This window comes from Capricornis sumatraensis, chromosome 18 (genome assembly GCF_032405125.1).
Source record: "Capricornis sumatraensis isolate serow.1 chromosome 18, serow.2, whole genome shotgun sequence".
In the NCBI taxonomy this organism is placed as follows: domain Eukaryota; kingdom Metazoa; phylum Chordata; class Mammalia; order Artiodactyla; family Bovidae; genus Capricornis; species Capricornis sumatraensis.
In genome coordinates, this window is record NC_091086.1 from 30,776,143 (window position 1) to 30,800,284 (window position 24,142).

The 24,142-nt window shown below is 40.1% G+C and overlaps 2 protein-coding genes across 5 annotated transcripts in view; one reads left to right on the forward strand and one right to left on the reverse strand.

Annotated features, from left to right (window-relative positions):
• The first annotated feature begins 584 nt into the window (after positions 1-584).
• CDC20B (cell division cycle 20B) overlaps positions 585-24,142 on the forward strand; it is a 68,976-nt gene continuing 45,418 nt past the window's right edge. The window contains exons 1-2 of the mRNA XM_068990727.1: positions 585-647; positions 911-973. Coding sequence (XP_068846828.1) covers positions 585-647; positions 911-973 — 126 coding nt within the window. The remainder of the gene's footprint in view (positions 648-910; positions 974-24,142) is intronic.
• Positions 10,804-15,546, reverse strand: GPX8 (glutathione peroxidase 8 (putative)). Of its 4 annotated transcripts, none has more exons than XM_068990689.1 (3): positions 15,342-15,546; positions 14,469-14,730; positions 10,804-11,349 (listed from the first exon to the last, which is right to left on the reverse strand). In XM_068990689.1, exons 1-3 carry the CDS (start codon positions 15,543-15,545, stop codon positions 11,186-11,188), a joined length of 630 nt encoding a protein of 209 aa, XP_068846790.1. In that variant the 5' UTR covers position 15,546; the 3' UTR covers positions 10,804-11,185. The 4 variants fall into 4 exon arrangements, with proteins under 4 accessions (XP_068846790.1, XP_068846792.1, XP_068846791.1 ...); XM_068990691.1 differs by having other exon boundaries at positions 14,469-14,604; positions 15,495-15,545; XM_068990690.1 differs by having other exon boundaries at positions 15,495-15,545.

Here is a 24,142-nt window from a genome sequence, read left to right on the forward strand (position 1 = left end):
GGAGAATGAGAAGTGGGGGCCGAGGAAAAGGGTGCAGGACCCGTTATTACGAAACATTTTTGTTTCTAGTATGGAAAGAACGTTAATTCACAGAACCCGCTTCTTTGCCCGCCAACCCTCTCGCCTCCTGCGGCTCTGCAGCCCTCCGCGCCCGCCGCAGCTCAGACCCGCCACGGCTCGCGGCAAACCTTGGCGCTTCGGAGCGCGCCTCCGCGGACAAAGAGCTGGAGGCTGCGGGGCGGGGCCGCGGCCGGGAGGGAGGGAGGACCCAGGCGCGCGCAGGGGGAATCCCTCCCGGAGTCTGACGTCACCGCAGTTCTGGCCAATGAGAAGTCGGGTAGGGGAATTCCCGCTCAGGCGGCCGCCCAGCAGGCTTTTTAAACGGTACTCTGGGGACCACGCTCTAAGAGAGGTGGGAGGAGGGGGAGGAAAATGGAGGTTAGGAGTGAAATATGACCGTCCTAGGGGACAAGACTCCAGAGGTTTGTCGATTAAGGGTCAAGACTGGCTTATTCTTGGGGGACAAAACCAAAAGCGGTCGAGGAGAGGCTACGCTCGAGCCAGTAGGACAAACGCCTCCAGAGATGGAGTGGAAACTGGAGCGCGCCGCCCGGAGGAGGGTCCGCACTGAAGAAGAGATTCTGTGGGTGAGTAACGCTCCTCCGTTTCTTCGCCCCAACTTCCTAAAGGGGTTTCTTGTCGAAGTCACTGTTTGTAATACCTGTCTAGGACCAAGAGGTAGTTAGAACTCTAAATCTAATATTGAATTGTGTAATTTATATTCTGGAGATGGTTGTTTGCTTTAAAAGTGAATGTAATTTGACAAGCTGAGGCTCTAGAAACATTCACACCTAATATGATGATTTTTGTAAATAGTTTGTATTCCAATATGTTGCCTCTATTTTCAAAGGAGGATGTCATGCGGGTGCTCGACAAAGACATGAAGCAGAGGAGAGGTCAAGTTTCTCCCAAGGTGAGTGTCCAGTGCTTAATCGAGCTCTCTGTCTTAAATATGACTTTGAACAAACTAATTCTTGCTAAAGAAGATATTTGTTGGAAGTATGAAATGGTCTGAAAATGTAGAAAATTTGCACGTCTCATATCATCACTAACTACAGAGTCTATATCTAAAACATTTTTGTAAGTAATTGAAGATCTCTGCCAAATAACGGTAATCATTTGTATCTGAATGGTGCTTTCCAGTTTTTGCCTCTACAGAAAAAAAAAAGCTTGAATGTGTCAGGTAGGCAGTGCATCTCTAGCTGGCTGTTAAAATTTCATTTTAACAGTTGCTAGTTGCACTCCCCTCTGTTGCATTCATAATCTTGCCTTCCAAAGAATCGGAAATGGTGCCATCTTGTGGTCAAGAGGAGAAGTGCATAATTCACCGTCCTAGCTTAGTAATTTAACTGTTGATCCAGTTAATTTCACCTTGAAAGTCTGAACGCAAAGGTTTTCAGCTTCTCTTGTAATCACTGTGAAAACAAATCCAAAGATTTTCATCTTAACTTTTACACATAAATAGCTCTTTTATCTTTATGGATCCCAGGTGGCGCTAGAGGTAAAGAACCCGCCTTGCCAATGCAGGAGACAAAGGAGACGCGGATTTGATCCCTAGGTTGGGAAGATCCAGTGGAGAAGGAAGTGGCAACCCACTCCAGTATTTTTGCCTGGAGAATTCCATGGACAGAGGCGCCTGGTGGGCTGCAGTCCATAGGGTCGCACAGAGTCAGACACGACTGAAACAACTTAGCATGCATGCATATGCTTTAGATTTCTCATTATCAGGATTCACTTTTTTTCCTCTCTAAATAGTTCACATTCCTTTAGTCTTTACGCATCGATTCTAGTTTCAAATCCACCAGTTTTAGAGTTTTCTAGACCTTCACATTTTTCTGTATTTCATTGGTGACACAATAAATTCAACACACAACTTTCAGAATGCACTTTCAGAATGCAGGAGAAAACAAATGGCATTTAATTCCTTAAATTCCCTGAATACTCATATATTTATTTTTCCTGAACATAGCTGAAGATTTGTCTTATGCCCAGATTTTGGATAACCATGACTCCTAGATATTTTACTATTTAATACAAACGACTGGCTTTTTGGTCTGTAAATAAAAGTCATTGGAAAAACTGTAGTTAATTATAACTTTCTTAATTCACTTGTAAGCCATAACTATTTTCATATCTGAGCCTTAGTTTATAAACCTAAGTGGAAGTATTTTGAAATTTTTTTTTAAAGTTTTTGAATAGATGAAAAAATATTGATTTTATTTCTTATAATATTTTTGGAGAAACAGGTTTTGTCTATAAGTTTTAAAACATGTTACTATTAAGATGAAAGTTCTGCCACTGTTTCATGTTACAAATTTAGCCTCCAGTGACCTCATGGGCCATGATGAGCAGCAGTGACCTGAATCAAGTAGGCAGTGTATTGTTAGCTGGCTGCTTTGGGTCAATTCAGCAGCCATAACTGCCCTGCCACTTGCTTCTGGATAAATTCTTCTTGTTAACAAAGTACACCGGTGACCTATGTGTGATGGGTTGGCAGTGTATTGTTAGCTGGTTGAATATGTGAGTGCCATCAGCTAACATGCAACTGCTATCTTATTGCATGTATAATGAGCATCAGTAATGGGTATAATTAAATCTAGGTAATATGTGTGTGTGTATGTGTACTTTTTGCCATGAACCAGGACTCTCTTTACATAATGCTTATTACGACTTTTCACTTATAATACAATGAACAGCTTTATAATGATGAAGAAACTACTCAATAATAATCAACTATTACTTAATCATGTTAAAAATTTCAGATAATATTCTGGAGTCTGTCATACTTGTAGACAGTATTAAAGTATTTGAGAAATTATACATTTGAAGTACAAAATTTAGAATATAATGACAATTTGGAATGGAAAAACTAAAATGTTTCCTCCAATTTTCAACTAAGTCTTCAATATTCCTTTTGAATGATTAGTTTCTTAATTTGACATTAGAGTAGGTCTCAGTTACCATGTGTGTATACAGCTAAAGGTAGAATGTAGGTAACTTGCCAAATGAATCAGTCAACTAAAACATTTTCACTTGAATATGAAGAAAACTGGGGATCTAGAGGAGCTGGGGGATGGGGTTGATTGTGTAGAAGACTTGTCTCCAGTCTTCATTTTCTGTAAAATCACAGACTCATACAGTGTTTAGAAAAGAGCATGAGATTTAGTTTGTGAAGGGGGAGAACTGACCATTCAACATAATTTTAAATATTTTCTTATTCCCTTGGAGCACATTTTGACCCATGGAGCAGTTCCAGGTTTGTGCTGGGTCCCAGACACACTGTGGTCGTGTAGACATTTGCAGCAAGTTCTTGGAACTGACTTTTGCTGGTTTGGTCAATTATTTTTACCCTAAATTAGGTGTAAGAAATACATTACATTCTTTACTGCATTGGATTATAAGTTATTGGTAAAATAATTTAAATTCTTATTTAAATGTAAGTGTTTTTAGAACCATGGGTTAAATAGATACCTATGATTTGACTCTTAAGTGTTTTGCTACTTTCAAATCGTATCTCCTTGTTGTTGCCTAGTATCATTCCATTTTCAGCATCTTTGTATATAAGTATCCTTTACATGTAAATATTGTTTTCATCTTGTTTTTCTGAGGTTAAATTTCAATATGTTATTTTCTATAGACAACCACTGATCTGTTGATAAAAAATAAAACCTACTAAATTTAAGAGGCTGGTCCTTTGTGTTTCACTTTTTAAAAATTTTTGTAAAGAGCAAGACATAAAATGCCAACATTGATACTGAATAAACAGAAGACATAGTTGTTCCTATTACTGAGATGATGAGAAAGAAGAAAGGATGGAGTGCAGTAAAAATAAATGAGATCAATGGGTAATAAGGTGATTATATATATAAATTCAAAAAGAAAACGTTGCCATAGAAGTGAGAAGGAAAGAGAGGGGTCACACTTGGGATGTCAAAGGATGAGAAGAGGAAAGAGGGTTGAAAAAGAAGAGGGAGGCAGGCAACACTGGTTCAGAGTATTTTTTCTTGGGTGTTTTCTCTTGCGGCAGCCGCATTGGTGCTGGGGATGTAATTGCTTCCCATCACACCCTCTGGAAAATATCCTACTTCCTCACTACTCTTTACTTGCCCTCCCCCAGCAGCTCCTGCCCCCAAAAGAGAAGGCTTCCCTCTGCAAAGTGTGGCCTTAACTATTCAGAGGGAAGAGGGTATGTGAAGAATGGGAAGAAGTGTTATGTATTAGTTTCTTGGTGTAACAGTTGTTAGGATTTTATTGTTCCCTGGGGAAGATGAAGTCAAGCTGAGGGGTAAATATAGAGTGTCATCATATTAGCTTCACCCAAAATGACATTTTTCTTTCAAAGGGACATGTAGTCAGGACTACACGTGATTTTGTACAGGGATCACTCAGGATTTTCCAGCTCATGATGGGCAGTCTTGAAACACAGTCGTTATGTTTAAAGAAAATAGAGAAATAGTTTTTGTTTTCCTTCTTAGATTTTGTATATATATTTTTTTTCTTATTTTTTTTACTGGAGTGTCTTCCTACTTGAAATTACCTGAAGTCCAATTAGGTCATTTGCTGGGGTCCAGCCCCCGTAGGATCCAGGGAAACCCGAAGGAGAAACGGCGTTGGCGATTGCGATTGATTTAGAGAGAGATAGATAAGAATGTTGTAGATAAGAAAATAGAGGAGAGAAAGGCTGATATTCCTTGGTTTACATAGAGAACCAATAAAACTTCAAGACAAGAAGTTTGTCCTGTTCACAGAGGCCACAGGTGCCCTCCCGGTCTCCTGAGGGAGTGAAGACGCAGAACGTCTTCCCGTTCAGGTCTTAGAAACCTGGGCAGATAAGTGAACGCAGGGAGCTCCCATGCTCCAAGGGATCAGCCTGAAAAAGAGAGGGAGAGGGAGAGAGAGAGAGAAAGATAGAGAGAAGAAGAAACACGGGGTGACCAAGCTTCTGCGAGGCCCCCTGTTAATGTCAGAGGAGTTGGTGAAAGTCATGAAACAGTAAAACAGACAGATTCTGGTTTTGGGGTAGATGCTCGAGAAAGCCTAGGGAGCCCCTTGAGTTCTGAAGCCTTGCTTAACAGCTCTTCCACATGACCTTTGTCATGGGTGGGATCTCCCGTGGTGGCCTCCGGCAGTCATTATAGTGTGAGTATACAGTTAAAATGTTAGCAGCTTTTCATAATTCAGTAACTGCATATACATCCACATTTATATATAACTTGTCAAAATAGTATATTTGTGATAACAAGAAGGAGTATATATGTTATGTTTTTGCTTCAGATTTTTCTCTTTCGAGATTCTTATGATACTCTGATTAAGTCTGATTTAAATCTTTTTGTGCTAGAGCCAGCTTGTCCTAGTTGGTGAGAATCGATTGCTAAATTTTCAGAAATTTTACAAGCCCGTTATGAAACAGTAGATTAAAATTGACTATGTGCAATTGTTCACACCATAGAAATTGGAAATGCCGCAAACTGGAACTCCTCCACTAGGGATTTGGTTGTTAAGCATTCATGAGTCACCACTGTATGTTTGTTACATGGTGGTGGTTTAGTCACTAAGTCCTGTCTGACTCTTGTGACCCCATAGACTGTAGCCCACCAGGGTCCTCTGTCCATGGGATTTCCCAGGCAAGAATACTGGAGTGGGTAGCCATTTCCTTCTCCAGAAGATCTTCCTGACCCAAGGATTGAACATGGGTCTCCTGCATTGCAGGTGGATTCTTTACTGAGCTACCAGGGAAGCCCATATATACGATCAGGTCAGTTCAGTTCAGTCGCTCAGTTGTGTCCGACTCTTTGCAACCTCATGAATCACAGCATGCCAGGCCTCCCTGTCCATCACCAACTCCCGGAGTTCACTCACACTTATGTCCATTGAGTCGGTGATGCCATCCAACCATCTCATCCTCTGTAGTCTCCTGCCCCCCATCCCTCCCAGCATCAGAGTCTTTTCCAATGAGTTAACTCTTCGCATGAAGTGGCCAAAGTACTGTAGTTTCAGCTTTAGCATCCGTCCTTACAATGAATACCCAGGACTGATCTCCTTTAGAATGGACTGGTTGAATCTCCTTGCAGTCCAAGGGACTCTCAAGAGTTTTCTCCAGTACCACAGTTGAAAAGCATCAGTTCTTCAGTGCTCAGGTTTCTTCGCAGTCCAACTCTCACATCCATACATGACCACTGGAAAAACCATAGCCTTGACTAGACGGAACTTTGTTGGCAAAGTAATGTCTGTGCTTTTGAATATGCTATCTATATTGCTCATAACTTTCCTCCAAGGAGTAAGCGTCTTTTAATTTCATGGCTGCAATCACCATCTGCAGTGATTTTGGAGCCCAGAAAAATACAGTCTGACACTGCTTCCACTGTTTCCCCATCTATTTCCCATGAAGTGATGGGACCAGATGCCATGATCTTCGTTTTCTGAATGTTGAACTTTAAGCCAACTTCTTCACTCTCCTCTTTCACTTTCATTAAGAGGCTGTTTAGTTCTTCTTCACTTTCTGCCATAAGGGTGGTATCATCTGCATATCTGAGGTTATTGATATTTCTCCCAGCAATCTTGATTCACAGCTTGTGCTTCTTCCAGCCCAGCGTTTCTCATGATGTACTCTGCATAGAAGTTAAATAAGCAGGGTGACAATAACAGCCTTGATGTACTCCTTTTCCTATTTGGAACCAGTCTGTTCAGTTTTCATGTCCAGTTCTAACTGTTGCTTCCTGACCTGCATCTAGGTTTCTCAAGAGGCAGGTCAGGTGGTCTGGTATTCCCATCTCTTTGAGAATTTTCCACAGTTTATTGTGATCCACACAGTCAAAGGCTTTGGCATAGTCAATAAAGTAGAAATAGATGTTTTTTCTGGAACTCTCTTGCTTTTTCGATGATCCAGTGGATGTTGGCAAATTTGATCTCTGGTTCCTCTGCCTATTCTAAAACCAGCTTGAACATCTGGAAGTTCGCGGTTCACATATTGCTGAAACCTGGCTTGGAGAATTTTGAGCGTTACTTTACTAGCGTGTGAGATGAGTGCAATTGTGCAGTAGTTTGAGCATCCTTTGGCATTGCCTTTCTTTGGGATTGGAATGAAAACTGACCTTTTCCAGTCCTGTGGCTACTGCTGAGTTTTCCAAATTTGCTGGCATATTGAGTGCAGCACTTTCACAGCATCATCTTTCAGGATTTGAAATAGCTCAACTGGAATACCATCACCTCCACTAGCTTTGCTCGTAGTGATGCTTTCTAAGGCCCACTTGACTTCACATTCCAGGATGTCTGGCTCTAGGTGAGTGATCACAGCATTGTGATTACTTATAGTTATTAAGAATTACATTTATGTGTGTATATACATGCTATAGGTACACTATGATTAGTATAAAATTTCAAAAATGAAATACAACTTCTAGGGAATATTTCTGGCCAATTCATATTTATTCAAATCTCCAGCACACTCTGCTATATGTAACAGCACACTCTGCTGCCATTAGATGAAGATCAGGAGTTAGTAGGAAGTACTCCTCTCCACTTCCCAAACAAACTGAAACAAACTTGAAGTCACTGAATTATTAACCACTAAAAGTAAAATAGATTTTGTCTGTGTCAGAAGGGCAACTGCTGAATACTCTTTTACCTACTATTTTTCTGTTATCCTTCTCAGTCAGGCAGCCCATAGCAGTTTATTTCCCAGACTTTTTGATGCTGAGATAGAGCTTATGCTCAATTCAGGAAAGATGCATTATTTTTTCCTCTGTGTGTTTGTTGGCGGTGTTCATGAGTCATTTAAGGTCTGGGCAGCAGAACATGAGTAAATGGCTCGCTTCCCTTTTACCACATGTAGCCTGGTTGGACAGGCTTCCCAGCTGACTCAGTGGGTAAAGAACCCGCCTGCAATGCAGGAGATGCCAGAGATGTGGGTTTGATTTCTGGGTGGGGAAGATCCCCTGGAGGAGAGCATGGCAACCCATTCCAGTATTCTTGCCTGAAGAATCCTGTGACATAGGTCACATCGAGTCGGACACAACTGAGGTGCCCGAGCACACAGCCCAGCACAGCCTGGTTGGACGCCATAACCCTGAATGGACACCCATACGTCACACATTCAAACCCCCACCTCCCCTCCCTGCATCCTCAGAGTGGTGAGAGAATCAAGTCCAATCTCGTGGAGACTGCAGAATGAATAAGGCAAGCAAGTCAGGAGATACATGAGTTAAAAACCCACTTTATATGCCTTTGGAGAGAACTGATAGTTTGGGGCAGGATGGACATCTGAATTGTGTTCTCCGGGACAGTTCTGGTCTGTCTGGCAGTGGGGTGTCTGTGTAGCCTCTGCACTGCTGCACATACCCTGATGTGAGCACATAAGCACCCCAGCAGTCTCACAGCACTGCTGTGAACTCATGGAAGTCATAAGTGGGAATATATGGCAAGAATGTTCCGGAAGCAGCACTTGAAGGCTAAACAAAGTTTTGCTTAGAGGCCCAGAATTCAAATTGCTTAAAGGCTTTTGGGGGCACACTGGCAAAGGACAGATAGACTGGTTAGGTGGTTTCCATTTCTTCAGCAATAGGTTAGTATTGATTCCTGATCACTTGACTCACCTTGGTAATTCGGAAGGGGCTTTTTGTTCAGTTTGACTCCCTCTACCCCCACCATAACCAATTTACAGGTGAGAAAACTGAAAAGTAGTGGCCTGGGTAAAGGCCCTGCTGCTGGTGAGAGGGAGAAGCAGGCTTGCTTACACTGACCGCCATTCTTCAGGAGCTCCTGCAGATCCCCTTGACCTGAGGGGAACCACACTCCACCCCTACCTGAGAGCTTACTAAATCCATTCAGAGCTGAGGGTTGGACATATATGTTGAAGCAGAAGGTATTCCAGGATATATTTGGTTTAAGAACTTGTAAGTGCTGTAGCAGAATTATATACTCAGGTGGGCATTGCTGATTTCATCATGAAAAAGAATCTTCACTTTCACTCATCAGGTCAGAATTGGAGAGTCAATTCACTTATTTAGACTGGGTCTTCCTTCTTAGCCAAATTTTTTCACATTGTTTTGCCCCCACTATTCCTGTTTAATTCCTTTATGAAATGAAGATATATTTCATGGGGCTAAGGTTGCTTTGTTAGTAATTAGAAGGCTGACAAAACATAAAGATCAGGACTTTGGGAGAAAAGATATATTGTGATTCTCAACAAACTCAGTGATTGCTGACGTTTCTCATGTAATTACACTCACTCCCTTTTTTTACATTAACCATTTTGACTGTTTGGAGTTGATTCTTCTTATTATAGCCATGGGAATGATGTACCATTGAATTCTTTCCAAATGGCTAATCTAGTTTGACCAGATTAGCAACCAAAATTAACCTGTAAGGAATGAACTAAAATTAACCTGAAGGAATCAAGCTGAATGATCATATACTTATGGCTTTTTTCTTACACTTGGAATTTTCACTCAGAAATACAGACTGACTCAAGTGTTAATATTTTGATTGTGGAATTTGAGTTACTTCTGGAAAATAAGAAATATTGAAAATGATCAAGGCTTTTTCAAATGTTATGTCATTTATATTGACATTAAATGATAATGTCATTAATAAACAACTATGCAGAGTACATCATGAGAAATGCTGGGCTGGAAGAAGCACAAGCTGGAATCAAGGTTGCCGGGAGAAATATCAATAACCTCAGACATGCAGATGACACCACCCTTATGGCAGAAAGCGAAGAAGAACTAAAGAGCCTCTTGATGAAAGTGAAAGAGGAGAGTGAAAAACCTGGCTTAAAACTCAACATTTGGAAAACTAAGATCATGGCACCTGGTCCTCTCACTTCATGGGAAATAGATGGAGAAACAGTGGAAACAGTGTCAGACTTTATTTTTCTGGGCTTCAAAATCACTGCAGATGGTGATTGCAGCCATGAAATTAAAAGACGCTTGCTCCTTAGAAGAAAAGTTGTGACCAACTTAGACAGCATATTAAAAAGTGGAGACATTACTTTGCCAACAAAGTCCATCTAGTTAAAGCTATGGTTTTTCTAGTGGTCATGTATGGATGTGAGAGTTGGACTATAAAGAAACCTGAGCACCGAAGAATTGATGCTTTTGAATTGTGGTATTGGAGAAGACTCTTGAGAATTCCTTGGACTGCAAGGAGATCCAACCAGTTCATCCTAAAGGAAATCAGTCCTGAATATTCATTGGAAGGGCTGATGCTGAGGCTGAAACTCCAATACTTTGTCCACCTAATGTGAATGAAGAACTGACTCATTTGAAAAGACCCTGATGCTGGGAGAGATTGAAGGTGGGAGGAGAAGGGGACGACACAGGATGAGATGGTTGGATGGCAACACTGACTCAATGGACGTGAGTTTGAGTAAACTCTGGGAATTGGTGATGGACAGGGAGGCCTGGTGTGCTGCAGTCCATGGGGTCGCAAAGAGTTGGACACAACTGAATGACTGAACTGAACTGAACTGATCTGGCTGGACTGGAGAAAGAAATGGCAACCCACTCCAGTATTCGTGCCTGGAAAATCCCATGGACATAGGAGCCTGGTGGGCTACAGTCCATGGGGTAGCAAAGAGTCAGACATGACCAAGTGACTAAATGACACTGATCTGGCTGGCTATGGTAAAACATACCATGACCCTGTACTTAACAAAATTCGGTATGTGAAACAAAAATACATAAGGATTAGAATCTATGTATATTTCACATTTTCAATGTTTATTTTGCCTTTTATTACATAAAAATACCATTTACAGTTACTCTGGAAATGTCACACGGTATCTTGAATTCAAACAGTGGTCTAGTGTATTGACATTTCCATCAAGTACAATCCTAGAAAATGTCAAGTGAAATAATAGGATATTGAAGCACATTGGTATTCTGAATTATTTAGTGTGGTTGGATGAAGTATTTAATATATTTCATTTAGAGTCATTGGCTGCTGTTTATTTTTGCTTTAGGTAACATCTGTACTGTGGACATTCATTACCACTCACAAGATAACATAAAAGGAAAGTTACCCTTCAGTGCCATATTTAATTGTCAGAGTTAATTTAAAAGGGGATCAAACCCTCATGGAGACATTTTGTATTCTATTGCCGTATAATGGTTCAATGGCATTTTCATAGATCCTCTTTCTTTTTTATAATCATTTGTCTAATCAGAGCTGCTATTTCAGGCCTGATGACTTCAATGGGTTCCTCTGGCCTCCAGGACTTTACAACTTGACCTTCAGGGTTGACCAGATACTTCCAAAAATTCCACCTTGGTTCCTTCTTTGAAGAATCTAAAATATCAGAATATATTTTCATGAGTAAAATTTTATTCTTTGTCAAGATTTTCATTTCTATTAGTATTTGAATAAATTACAAATTTAGAATCAAGTTCTAAAATTGTCATCATTGCAAAAACTGAATTAAACAAAAAGCAAAACATCCAAACTCAAAGTCTGTGTAATCAGATGTCTATATACTTGGTGACTTCACTGAAGATTGTACTGAACTAGAATCATGAAATGAAATAAAACTAGATTTGTTGATCTGAACCACTAAAAAATTTACCTTGTCACTAGCTGAAACTTTCAGTTGCTTAACATTTTTTTTTAAGATAAAGTGACACTTTATGGTCTTTGGTAACATGAATGTATGGATTACTTTTCATAGTAAGTATATGTTTTTGATATTGTTATGTATTACATAGTAAGGAATGCTAAATAACTGTAGACATCCTTTTGATACATCTTAATTTAGGTAAGAAATGTAGAACTTTTTTCTATTTATATCATACAGGATTTGTGTGCATTATTATTGACTAGTATGAAAAAAAAAAAAGGCTTCCCTTGTGTCTCAGCTGGTGAAGAATCTACCTGCAGTGTGAGAGACCTGGGTTTGATCCCTGGGTTGGGAAGGTCCCCTGGAGAAGGGAAAGGCTACCCACTCCAGTATTCTGGCCTGGAGAATTCGATGGACTATACAGTCCATGGAGTTGCAAAGAGTTGGACATGACTGAGCAACTTCACTTCAAGAGAAAAATAGAAATAATTATTATATGCCTAGTAATGTATGCTTAGTGCTTTCAATGGATCCTCTCATTTAATCTGTATAGCAACCCTGTAAAGCTTGGCTATTATTATTATCCCCATTTTGCAGATGAGAAAAATGGAGGTCTAGACTCATGGTCACATAGCTAGTGAAGGTAGAGTCCGGACTGATATCTAGTTAGTCCTTTCTATTAGAAGAGCTCATGCTCTTAAAATAGGGGACAAGGCAAAGCAAGTAGATATTAGGAGAACAATGACAAGTTCATTTTTGTACATGAGGGGATTCAGGTTATGTGGGACACCCCATCAGAGGAGGCTTTGGAGCTTAGGAGCTAGAGCTCACCCAGGGAAAGGGGACAGAGTAAGGAGAGCCCAGGTGGCTGTGGCAGAATCCTGAGGATCAGTAGAGGTAAGGGTGGATGGAAAAAAGGAACCTGGAAGGAAGAGAAGGAGCTGGAGTAGAAGTCATAGGCACTGAGACCCGCTAGGTTCAGGAGGGTCGTCGGAATGGGAGATCAAACACGGTGATCTAAGAAGGAAGCAGAGACAGGGAGGCAGAGAAACCAAATGTTAACTATTCTTTCAAAGATGTTAGTGATGAGGTGGGTAGAAGGAACGTACTGCTTAGAGTTTTTAAAGGTGGGGGATCCTTTGTTTATGCTGGGGAAAGAACCAATAAGGGAACATGGGTTAAAAAAAATAAAAAGTAGCCTAATGTTTACTTATGTGTGCTATACTTTTCGTACTGTGCCAAGCACTTACACTGATTATTTCATTATTAGGAGTATTGCTGACTAGCTCAAACATCATTGACTTGGTAGGAGCATCATATTATTGGTTAAAGTCTTCTTAAAATCATTCTGAAAAATAGACATTTTCTATAATGGAAAATGTATTTTAAAAGATAACACTCATCTCTCTAGGCAGTATCTGTGTGAATTAGAAAAAGATACCCTTCTAGGTGGGAACAGTCCCTAGGCACATATGTTTCATTTGCCTGGGTTTCAGCTCCCATGTGACCCCTTATTCCTGTTCAGTGAACAACCTGCACACCTGTACAGAGCCATCTTGTTTGTGATCACATGATCAGTTACTATCTATTTTGGCCAATTTAAAAAGATCTAATTTTCATTTAGCCATCATTTCATAGTCTTTGTCTTTGGAGCTTCATCTAACTTTGGTGAAACCTTAAATCACTGTTACCTTTTTGATTACACAGGGTAAGTGGAGTTTCTTTTTTAGTGACAAAGGGGAAGAACCTAGGAGCTATTGTGCTCAAGTATTTGGCTCTTATAATTGAGAGATGACTACACAGGCACATACTGTGGCTTTTCTTCACCTCAGTGTACACTGGAAATAAAAGGAATAAAGACCTCACTTTTGTTGTTATTGATGGTGTTAGGCGTTATGCTGACTGTCCCTAGAAATTTGAATACAGTGTCTTTGGAAGATTCTGCTTTCATACTTAAATAGTATAGAATATCATTAGCTGGTTTGTTGGATTGGAAGACTGATTGCCTGGCTAAGGTCATGGTTTTAGCAAAATTCAAATTACCTGCAGTGGAAATGACTGAGGCAATCATCCACCTAAGTTAGATGAGAGGACGTGAGCTGAATGTCCTTTAGAATAGGGTCTGGCACAGTGGAAGCTCTGTAAGTAAGTACTTTATTTTTACTATTAACAACTTAAACCTCCAAACAATCTTAAGGGGTAGATACTATTGATGTCATTTTACAGAGGAGGAAACAGACAGAAGTTAAGTTATGTGCCTGGAGTCACACAGCAAAGGTAACAGAGCAGGGATTTCAACCCAGGTATGCTGGGGCTAAAGCTTAGCCCTTAGTCTCAATACTGCACTCCCTTTATGCTGAAAAAAGTCTTTAAATAGACTTCCATAATTAGCTTAATTACAGAGGTAGCCTAACACTACCCTCCTCCAAAAAAAATCAAGATGTGTATTTTGAATTTTACCAAAAACCACCTGGCAAACTGAGATGTTCACCCGTGAGGATAATATCTCAGATAAGGCAACATAAAATTAACCAGAAAGATTAGTTTAACTAGTAATGCTCAGCAATATTGATAAGAGATGTGTAGCCAGCTTAAAGTACATTCTTTGGGAAAATAATAAGGAAAATACACTATAGTAGATTTATTTTGCCATCCAAGAAGTTAAAACATTGATTTTAGGAAAACATAACTTCTAGAAAGTTACAGAGGATGAGAATCTAGTTCTTTGATAGTTTTATAAAACTTTCCCACTAAAACATTTAAAATGAAATAGGAAAGTATGGTCCGGGTACATTTGTTTTAAAAATGAAAGCAACTAAAAACATTAAATTGGTGAGGCAAGGTAGATATTTACCAACAAGAAATCTAAATGCAGGTTCTGCTTCGGATCCTAGAATCTTAATCTTGTGGAAGATGGGGAATGTTACTCCGAAGTTATTTCTTGCAAAAGATACTACTTCCTTGCTTGGGCGGGGCTCCGATTCTCCAAACTGATTGCATGGAAAAGCCAAGACGCTGAAGTGGAATGGTCCAAACTCTTTGTGCAGTTCCTGCAGTGCTAAGTAATTTCTGTCTGTGAGTTGGCAGTCACTAGCCACGTTTACAACTAGTGCAACCTCCCGGAAAAAGAAAAAAATCCAACCGGAAAGTGAAGCAAATAAAATATTAAAAAAAATTCTGCAAGTAGTTAAAACCCTAAACCATTTTGGAGGAATACAACCTTTGATAGATGATTATTTCATATTTTTATGAAATTTATTCGATACAGTAGATGTCCCCAGTTCTACTGAAAATCATAACCCGAATGCCTGAGTTAAAACTCTGAAAGATCACAACCATTAATAAAGCCCTAGGTACTCATGAAAGTTTTTTTTAAAATAAAAGATAAAATATGATTATTGACAGAGTGCTTTTTAATGCTGTTAGATTGTGGAGTTAATACTTTCATATTCACATTATATGGCATACTCCATAATCACATTACTATTAGAATTTCCTAAATGATTTAAAGTATTAATCCAGCACTTAAAACATCTTAAAGCAAATAGTTAAGATAATCAGTTATCAATTAGCATAGAAACTATGAGAGCACTGATGGCTAAAGTGATATACTAATTTCTCTGAGGACTAAATTATAACATGAACATATAACAGTAAAAAATAGACTGTTACGACAATAAGCAGAGAACATGGACAAACAATAGAAAAATCAGAAGGTGCAACTTACTTTGCCTTTAAACTTTTCCAGAGAAACCGCTCTTCCATTTGCATCTTTCACTTCAAAAGTATAAAAGCTGTTGATTTTAGGTCTTAGGAATTTGAGTTGTAGGAGGAATAGCATTACTGTGCACAGAACCATAGACAGCAAGACTGCAAATGCCTTTGCTTTGGGCCCTGAACATCTCAAAGGGTAGGCTGTGAGAGGCTCCATTTTGGATGATTCTAGAGGAAAGTCTCAGCAAGCTGGAATTCAAGGAGGAGCTGAAACTTGAAACCAGCTCTGCTTAACGGAAAGTCAGGAAGGACAGACTAGCTCCTGTCACTGCTGGGGAATAGAAAGCTCCTTTTCAGAGATGGAGCCAATTCCTAAATGAAGTACAAAGCTCTAAAAATATCAATGTATATACGATGTCAGTTGTAATTTTTGCTCGAAAAATGACATTTTTGGTAGCTCTTTCATATCTGCCCAACAAAGAAAATCTTTCACCAGAAGATGGTGCCCTTGTATCTTAAAAGCTGTAAAGTGCTTCCAGCAGTTGACTGAATGTGGCGGATTGGGTGTATAATACCTAGTAATTCAGAGTGGCAATTAAATTGGTCTATTAGTATGTCACCTAATCAGTAGGAATTTGATATTTATATGTATATAAAGTCATATGGCTTAAGCATACTGTAACTTCAAGGAATTTATAGTGGAAAAGGCAGTGAAATATCTGAAAAAGCTACTTGCTCCGACCTCATCCAGCTAAGGCAGAGCCAGGTGAATATAGTAAAAATAAAAAGATGAAAAACAATGACGTCTTTAAAAAACCCTCCTCTATCATAAAACAAACTGTAGTTCAGTGAGTTTTCAAATTTGTGGTTATGGTGCACAGTGAGAAATGCACTTTATGGTATAACTCAGTACATACACAGACAGGTGTAACCGAGAAGTTTTATTAAATGAGGTTTCCCCTTTGAACTGCAGCACATCCTGGTCTATTGTGTTTTTAAAACAGCCTGCTTTTGATTTCAAAATGATTTCAAGGTTCACCAATGGGCTGCAAACTCTAGATGGGGAAAAACTTAACTCTATAATAACACAGGACTTTTAGCAATTAAATAAGATGGTGGTGGTGGTGGTGATTTAGTCGCTAAGTCATGCCTGACTCTTGTGACCCCATGGACTGTAGCCCGCCAGGCTCCTCTGTCCATGGAATTTTTCAGGCAAGAATACTGGAGTGGGTTGCCATTTCCTTCTCCAGGGGATCTTCCTAACCCAGGGATCAAAGCCAGGTCTCGAGCATTGCTGGTGGTCTCCTCATTGCAGGCAGATTCTTAACCAACGGAGCTACCAGGGAAGATATTTCTATACAAAAGGCAAACACTGCTCCCCATAACCCCCTGCCCCCACCTTTCTACTTGGGTGTGTCATCTAGTTGTTTCATCTTTTGTCTTCATTTTTTTCTGTGGCTGCCATCTTCTATGGGAAGCCTAACTTTGTTGAAAATTTTAGGAGCAAATATGGAAAGGGAATTGAAGGCTGCATATCCCGAAAGCCGTGGTTCCTTTAGCCATTTAAAAAAATGCCCTGTTTAGGACACATAGCAAGTTTTGAATGAAGTTGCTTTGTTCCACCAGGGCCTGGCTGTTGATGTTGTGGTGAATTTGCAGAAAGTGCTAGGAAAGTGCATGGAATGATTTGAGAAGCTTGTGAGAGTCCTTTGCCATTGCTGTTAGATCTCTGGAGATTTAGAGGAAATGCTAAAGTGGCTGCTAGCCCTGCTCCTGCGCTGTGTGTGTTTGGAGGCAGCTGAGCAACGCACACTGCTGAGGCACCTAAACCTTCAGAGACCATAAACCACTTCACTCCCACTCTTGGGCCCTGATAAGAATGGATACAAAAGAAAACTAATCTCTTGTAAATAAAATTTCTAGTAAAAACTAAAAATATACACAAAATGTATTCTATCACTTAACTGTGATACTATTATTTTGGTGTTCTCTAGCAGAGTCATTGAAAAAGATAAAGCCCCTGTGTTTATATTACATCTGAACACTGCTATCTGTAGCTTAAATTCTCTGGTTTTCCTCCTCCAATTCTGGTCCTTGTTTGTAGCACTGCCATCACCTGGATGCTTGTTAGAAACACCGCATTTCAGTTTCATCCCAGCCTGTTTTGAATCAGGGTCTGCGTTTTTACAAGATCCCCTCATGACTCAAGAGCACATTTAAGTCTGAGAAACTTTAGACCTTAATCTTTTTCTGGTTTACAGAGCAATAAGCTTCTTTCATTTCCCTTTATCTTCCACACTAAATGTATTTCATGTCTCTGTGTCTACAGCAGCTACGTTAACTCCTCAGACTATTTAAGCAAATAGTTTTAAAATTCAGTTCACAGACCCTGCTATAATTTGAATCATGTAAATCCATCCCATTATAACTGTGCTTTGAGACAGGGGACCGAGGGAGAACTCTGGAAAGGATGTTGACTGACCATCTCCCAGCCAGGGCCCCAAAGGGTGATGTAATTTTAATAAAATCATTATGATATCTTCTAGTCCATTGTTTTCTGAGACTCTCCCATTGAGTGATCCGGAGCTGAAAGGGCTTGAGAAGGCCAATATTATGCTGTATGAACTTGCAAGAAATTGCTGTAGAAGCCACCATGCTAGTTTTTACAACCAGAAATATAACAATTGTGCAGACCCGATGTTTTATGTTAGTTTGACCAGAAAATTCACTCTATATGGAAACGACTTTGAAAGCTTAGATAAGTCTCTTGTCATGGACAAAATCAGATCAGAGTAGGTTTGTTAATTTTATGATTCTTAAGGCTTGGGAGCATGATATATACATATATAGATATATATTTATGATATATAAGTATTCATACAGGCCCATTAACCAAACATTCAAGACAACAGTTTGGAGAATTTCCACCCTAGACAGTGGTGAACACAGATTCTGGATCTTAAAAATTTCTCCTTATTTCATTTGGCAGAGTCTTTCTCTGTATATATTTGATTTCATCATCTCTTAGCTTTCTGGGGATCTGTCATCATTGCTTACATGTTCTATCCGTACTGAGACCATCTTCAGATTATAGATAAATCCACATTTAAGATTTCTCTTCATAGAGGATCATATGTTAGAAAACCTACCAACACTCTTTCAGAAGATCTAGGAAAGCTTCCAAAAGGGGGAGAAGAGATTGATGAGGTTGAAGGTCAAGGTTAAAGGAAGCTATTTGGTTAAGAATGGGCTAAAGCAGTTGATTCAGTTAATTAATCAACTCAGGCAAAGTAGAAAATTCCATAAAGTGTAAATGATGCAGGCAGCTTTACACAAGTATGGAATCAAGTTTGGACACAAAACACATGAAACAACTAGGGAATGATTATAAGGAAGCAAATAACCAAGTGCTAAAGAAATGACTCACGTTTGTAAGAGCTGTATACTACACATGATTCTAATCACATTTGTAGAGAGCAATTTTTTATATTTAATACATAGGTATGTACATAGTTATGTTAAAGGGAATCATGTGTTGTATAAAGATCTTTATAGACCTTATGTAATAATTTTTTGAAATATGAAGAAGTTAATAGCTCCTCATTATCATAACTAGTAAGAGGGACAGCTAAAATTAGAATTTAGGAATTTCAACTTCATAAGCAAAATTATTTTAAAGACATTAAACTACCTATTTTTTTGTAATAGACAAAATATGCTTCAGTTCAGTGCAGTCGCTCAGTCATGTCCGACTCTTTGCGACCCCATGAATCGCAGCATGCCAGGCCTCCCTGTCCATCACCAACTCCCGGAGTTCACTCAAACTCACGTCCATCGAGTCAGTGATGCCATCCAACCATCTCATCCTCTGTCATCCCCTTTTCCTCCTGCCCCCAATCCCTCCCAGCATCAGAGTCTTTTTCAATGGGTCAACTCTTCGCATGAGGTGGCCAAAGTATTGGAGTTTCAGCTTTAGCATTAGTCCTTCTAATGAACATCCAGGACTGATCTCCTTTAGAATGGACTGGTTGGATCTCCTTGCAGTCCAAGGGACTCTCAGGAGTCTTCTCCAACACCACAGTTCAAAAGCATCAATTCTTCAGCACTCAGCTTTCTTCACAGTCCAACTCTCACATCCATACATGACTACTGGAAAAACCATAGCCTTGACTAGATGGACTTTTGTTGGCAAAGTAATGTCTCTGCTTTTGAATATGATATCTATGTTGGTCATAACTTTCCTTCTAAGGAGTAAGCATCTTTTAATTTCATGGCTGCAGTCACCATCTGCAGTGATTTTGGAGCCCAGAAAAATAAAGTCTGACACTGTTTCCACTGTTTCCCCATCTATTTCCCATGAAGTGATGGGACCAGATGCCATGATCTTCGTTTTCTGAATGTTGAGCTTTAAGCCAACTTTTTCACTCTCCTCTTTCACTTTCATCAAGAGGCTCTTTAGTTCCTCTTCACTTTCTGCCTTAAGGCTGGTGTCATCTGCATATCTGAGGTTATTGATATTTCTCCCAGCACTCTTGATTCCAGCTTGTGCTTCATCCAGCCCAGTGTTTCTCATGATGTACTATGCATATAAGTTAAATAAGCAGGGTGATAGTATACAGACTTGATGTATTCCTTTTCCTATTTGGAACCAGTCTGTTGTTCCATGTCCAGTTCTAACTGTTGTTTCCAGACGTGCATATAGGTTTCTTAAGAGGCAGGTCAGGTGGTCTGGTATTCCCATCTCTCTCAGAATTTTCCACAGTTTATTGTGATCCACACAGTCAAAGGCTTTGGCATAGTCAATAAAGCAGAAATTGATGTTTTTCTGGAACTCTCTTGCTTTTTCGATGATCCAGCAGATGTTGGCAATTTGATCTCTGAACCAGAGATCTGCCTATTCTAAAACCAGCTTGAACATCTGGAAGTTCACAGTTCACGCACTGCTGAAGCCTGGCTTGGAGAATTTTGAGCATTACTTTACTAGCATGTGAGATGAGTGCAATTGTGCGGTAGTTTGATCATTCTTTGGCATTGCCTTTTTTTTGGGATGCAAAATATGCTTACTTAGGAGAAAACGTGAAAGGTCAGACTGCTGGTGAATGTGACAGTACTACCCTCTGGTGAAGGGGTTTTATTCATGAGGAGACATTTAGTTTTATAAGAAATCACTGTAAGGGTCTGAAGAGGGGAGGGAGTGGAGAAGAACGGCTGAAACCTTGGCCATGTGTACTGAAGTTCTCTGGAAGGGATCAGAGTCTGTAGAGCAACAAGTCAAACAGAGAGACTAAGGAAGGCAACCTTGGCCAGGGACTTAGAAAGGAAGGCATAGATGCTAAAGACACCCTGGAGGCCCTAGTGGCAGGTGTTGGCAAGACAGAATTAAGAATGTCTCATCTTGACAGTCTTTGCTTGGGTAGTGTTGCTCCCTAGGACAAGGAGGCATTGGACGTTAAAGAAGGAGAAGATAAACATTTTGGTCTTCACAATTAACCTGAAATAGTACTGAGGCCCTGAATTTGAAATGCCTTGTGGACTGCTGTGTTGGGCTTGTGGTGGTGAGGGTGGTGGTAGGGGCAGACATTCAGAGGCTTAGAAAGGGTGGTTGGGGGGATATGTTGGATAGCTATTGGGCCATCTTTGTTACTTTTGTCTCTGTCACTGGGTTCTAGAAAGATCCTGACATCACCAGCATGTCTTTCCTTGGGATGTCTGAGTTTTTCCCTCCCACTGAATATTTGTGTGTCAGATTATTTATCACTAGATATGTATTTGTTTCTATTTTCCTAGTTGTTTCATTTTGTTACTTCCTGACCTTATTTTTAACCTCTCTATCCTATTTATTTTTTGGCCCTGGTGCCCTGCATTCCTCCCGATTTAGTGTCAATATGATGTGAACTCTAAAGGTAAACAAGCCACACTGATGTGCTTGGACTATCAAGTCATTCATCCCTTTTCCCTTCTTTGTCTTATTTTTCTTATCTTCCTCTTCCTCTCTATTAATAAATACTTGAGTCATTTAAAACTATGCGACAGGCATTTCCTTAGCAGGAGATAGATCCTGAAACAAAAGTTTAAAAACATTGAAGATGAAATACCACAGTCTGCAGCAGGGTTTCTTAAGCTATAGTTATTTGTCTGCATACCATTTTTTAATGACTTAATTTTTTTTTGTTCAAATCGTCATTTATTTTACTTGAATTAATTTTCATAAGGGAAAACTTTCTATCAACTTTGAAAAAGTTAAAACATTAAAAAGCACACATTAAAATACATAACTCGTAAAAAATGTTCATCTGTGCCCTTAAAAACCACATGTCCTTCCTTCATGGAGGGGCTGCCTGAGAGCTATATATTCAACATGTTACCAGTGATTGACTTGTCATTTGTGTTGGATACAGATCTGCCTCCTCCCATGCATCAGGGGTCGGTCCTAGTTTTGCAGGGTCGGTCCTAGTTTTGTCACAGGAGAGCAACACAAAAATACGTTTTTGCTTTTATTTCATAAATTGCTTCCCTTTAAAGAAGACAGTTCCAGGACTTTCCAATGCAGGGATGTGGGTTCGAATCCTGGTGGGGGAATCTAAGATCCCACCAGCTGTGTGGCACAACTGATAAAAAATGAAGAATACAGCTCCGTTTGGGCCTCCTTTCCTCTGGACTAGATACCCCAGGTGCCTTCACCCCACTCATGTGTCGCTCTGTTACTGTGTTTTCCCTGATCTCCTATTATTGTGGTCTCTTTCCTCCAAATAAAATCAAGTTTTGAATCCTGGCTTGTCCATCTCCTTTTAAAAGAATGGTTCTAAGACTGGCTGCAGTTCTCCAGATGAGTTCCGACTTGTGCAGAGATAATCAGATTTTGCTTGCTTTTTTCCTGGACATTGTTTTTTCCTTAATAAGAGCTAAAATTGTACTACTTAAGCAAAGTAATGGCGTTATACTGTTGTCTCATATTCTGGAGGTGGTTGTTTAATACTGCCTGTCATTTTTACTTCTTATCAGTTCTTTCCCACATTAGGCCTGTGCAGTGAAAACAATCTAAATGGGAAGATTTTTCACATATTCTTATGGAATGGAATTTTGCTGACTTTGGTCTTTGTCCCAGGCTTTATATTTTTAATATTTTAACTTTCTTCTCAACTTGGGAAAAATAATTTTGATAAATTCCCATTCAAACCACTAATAACAAATTGAACAGTGTTAGGCCAGGGACAACCCCCCTGTAGTATATTGCAGGGGGATTCATTCAGGCTCACATGGATTCAATAAGACTTGTGCCTTCTGGACTGCTGTCTGCAAGCTACTTATTTCTAGTGACTTATTCCTCCTGTTGGAAAACCATGAAAAACATCTGTCTATCTAAATTTGGGGGGGCATTTTCTCATTTGTCATCATAGATCACTAATCAGTGTCCATTCTGGAAGTGTTGCCAGTGTTCTGAGGACTGGTCCCAGTGATTGAACTTATTTAAATTGCTCAGAGGAGTACTCACTGCTTAATTTATCTCACTCTTCAGTTTCTGCAGAAATGTTTATGATATGCTGTCCAATTTGAAAATCATTCTTAATGGACAAGAAAGAAAGAAGATAGCTTATTTCCCTGCCTCTAGATTGTTTCTTAAATCCCTTGTGCCATTTCAGGATTAATTGCCTCAGAGGAAAGAGATTCATTCATTTGTTCATGCACTCCTAGATGCCAATAAATATCCTGTAATCTGAGGCTAGTAAGAGAAAAGACAGAGTCTCTGGTCTTTAGGAACTGCTGATATAGTAGGACATAACAATAATCAGGAAAGTGAAACATGAGCCGTCTTAGTCTGTGTGGGCTGCTGTAACGAAACACCACAGACTGGGCAGCTTATAAACAATAGGATTTTATTTCTCAGTTTTGGAGGCTGGAAGTCTGAGGTCAGGGTCCCAGTGTGGCCAGCTGAAGGCTGTCTGCTGGGCTGCAGACTTCTTCTTGTGCCCTCCCATGGTGGAAGGGGCTGGTCAGCTCTGTGGGGCCTCTTTTCTAAGGGCACGAATCCCATTCTTTACCATCTGAGCTTCCCTGGTGGTTCAGATGGTAGACTCTCTCTCCAGTATAGGAGACCTGGGTTCGATCCCTGGGTTGGGAAGATCCCCTGGAGAAGGGCATGGCAACCCACTCCTGTATTCCTGCCTGGAAAATCCCATAGACAGAAGAGCCTGGTGGGCTACACCCCATGGATTTGCAGAGTTGGACATGACTGAGCGACTAACTTTAGGGGAGCGACACAAACACTGAGACTACAGCGTGAGCAGAGATGTTAAAAGCGCAGGGCCTGAAGACTGAATGGCTTTGTGAGTTGGGACTGCAAGTTGCCCTGAGCGGTTAGGAGGCTGTGCACTGCATGCTGCAGGGGCTGTCACACTGCCTACAATCGCGGTGGCCTGAATCCTGCATCTCCTACTTGTCGGCGCTGTGTCTTTGCTCAAGTTATCTTGTTCAAGTCTGTTAACCTTCACTTCCCAACTCTGGAGAATGGGGGAACCAATTGTACCTATCTCATGGCATTGTGATGAGGTTTTAAAGAAAAATCCTCTAATGCTTTTATCTCAGTGCTTGGCACATACTGAGCACTCAACGAATGCTGTTATTATTCATAATCGGCTCTACTGGAAGCACACACAGTGAGCCATGGAAGCATAAGGAGTGCTAAGTATTAGTTTCTAATGACTGATGTAATAAATTACCACAAATTCTGTGGCTTAAAACAGCACACGTGTTCTCTGACAGTTATGGAAGCTAGAGGTCCAAAGTCAGTTTCGCTGGCAGAAGCCAAGGAGTCAG

Excerpts from the sequence above, each read along its gene's own strand:
- GPX8 (XM_068990689.1), bottom strand. The coding sequence starts at position 15,545 with ATGGAGCCTCTCACAGCCTACCCTTTGAGATGTTCAGGGCCCAAAGCA. Across the intron at positions 14,731-15,341 it reads TGGAAAAGTTTAAAGGCAAA|GTTGCACTAGTTGTAAACGT; the intron begins GTAAGTTGCACC and ends TTTTTCCGGGAG. Across the intron at positions 11,350-14,468 it reads TGCATTTAGATTTCTTGTTG|ATTCTTCAAAGAAGGAACCA; the intron begins GTAAATATCTAC and ends CTGATATTTTAG.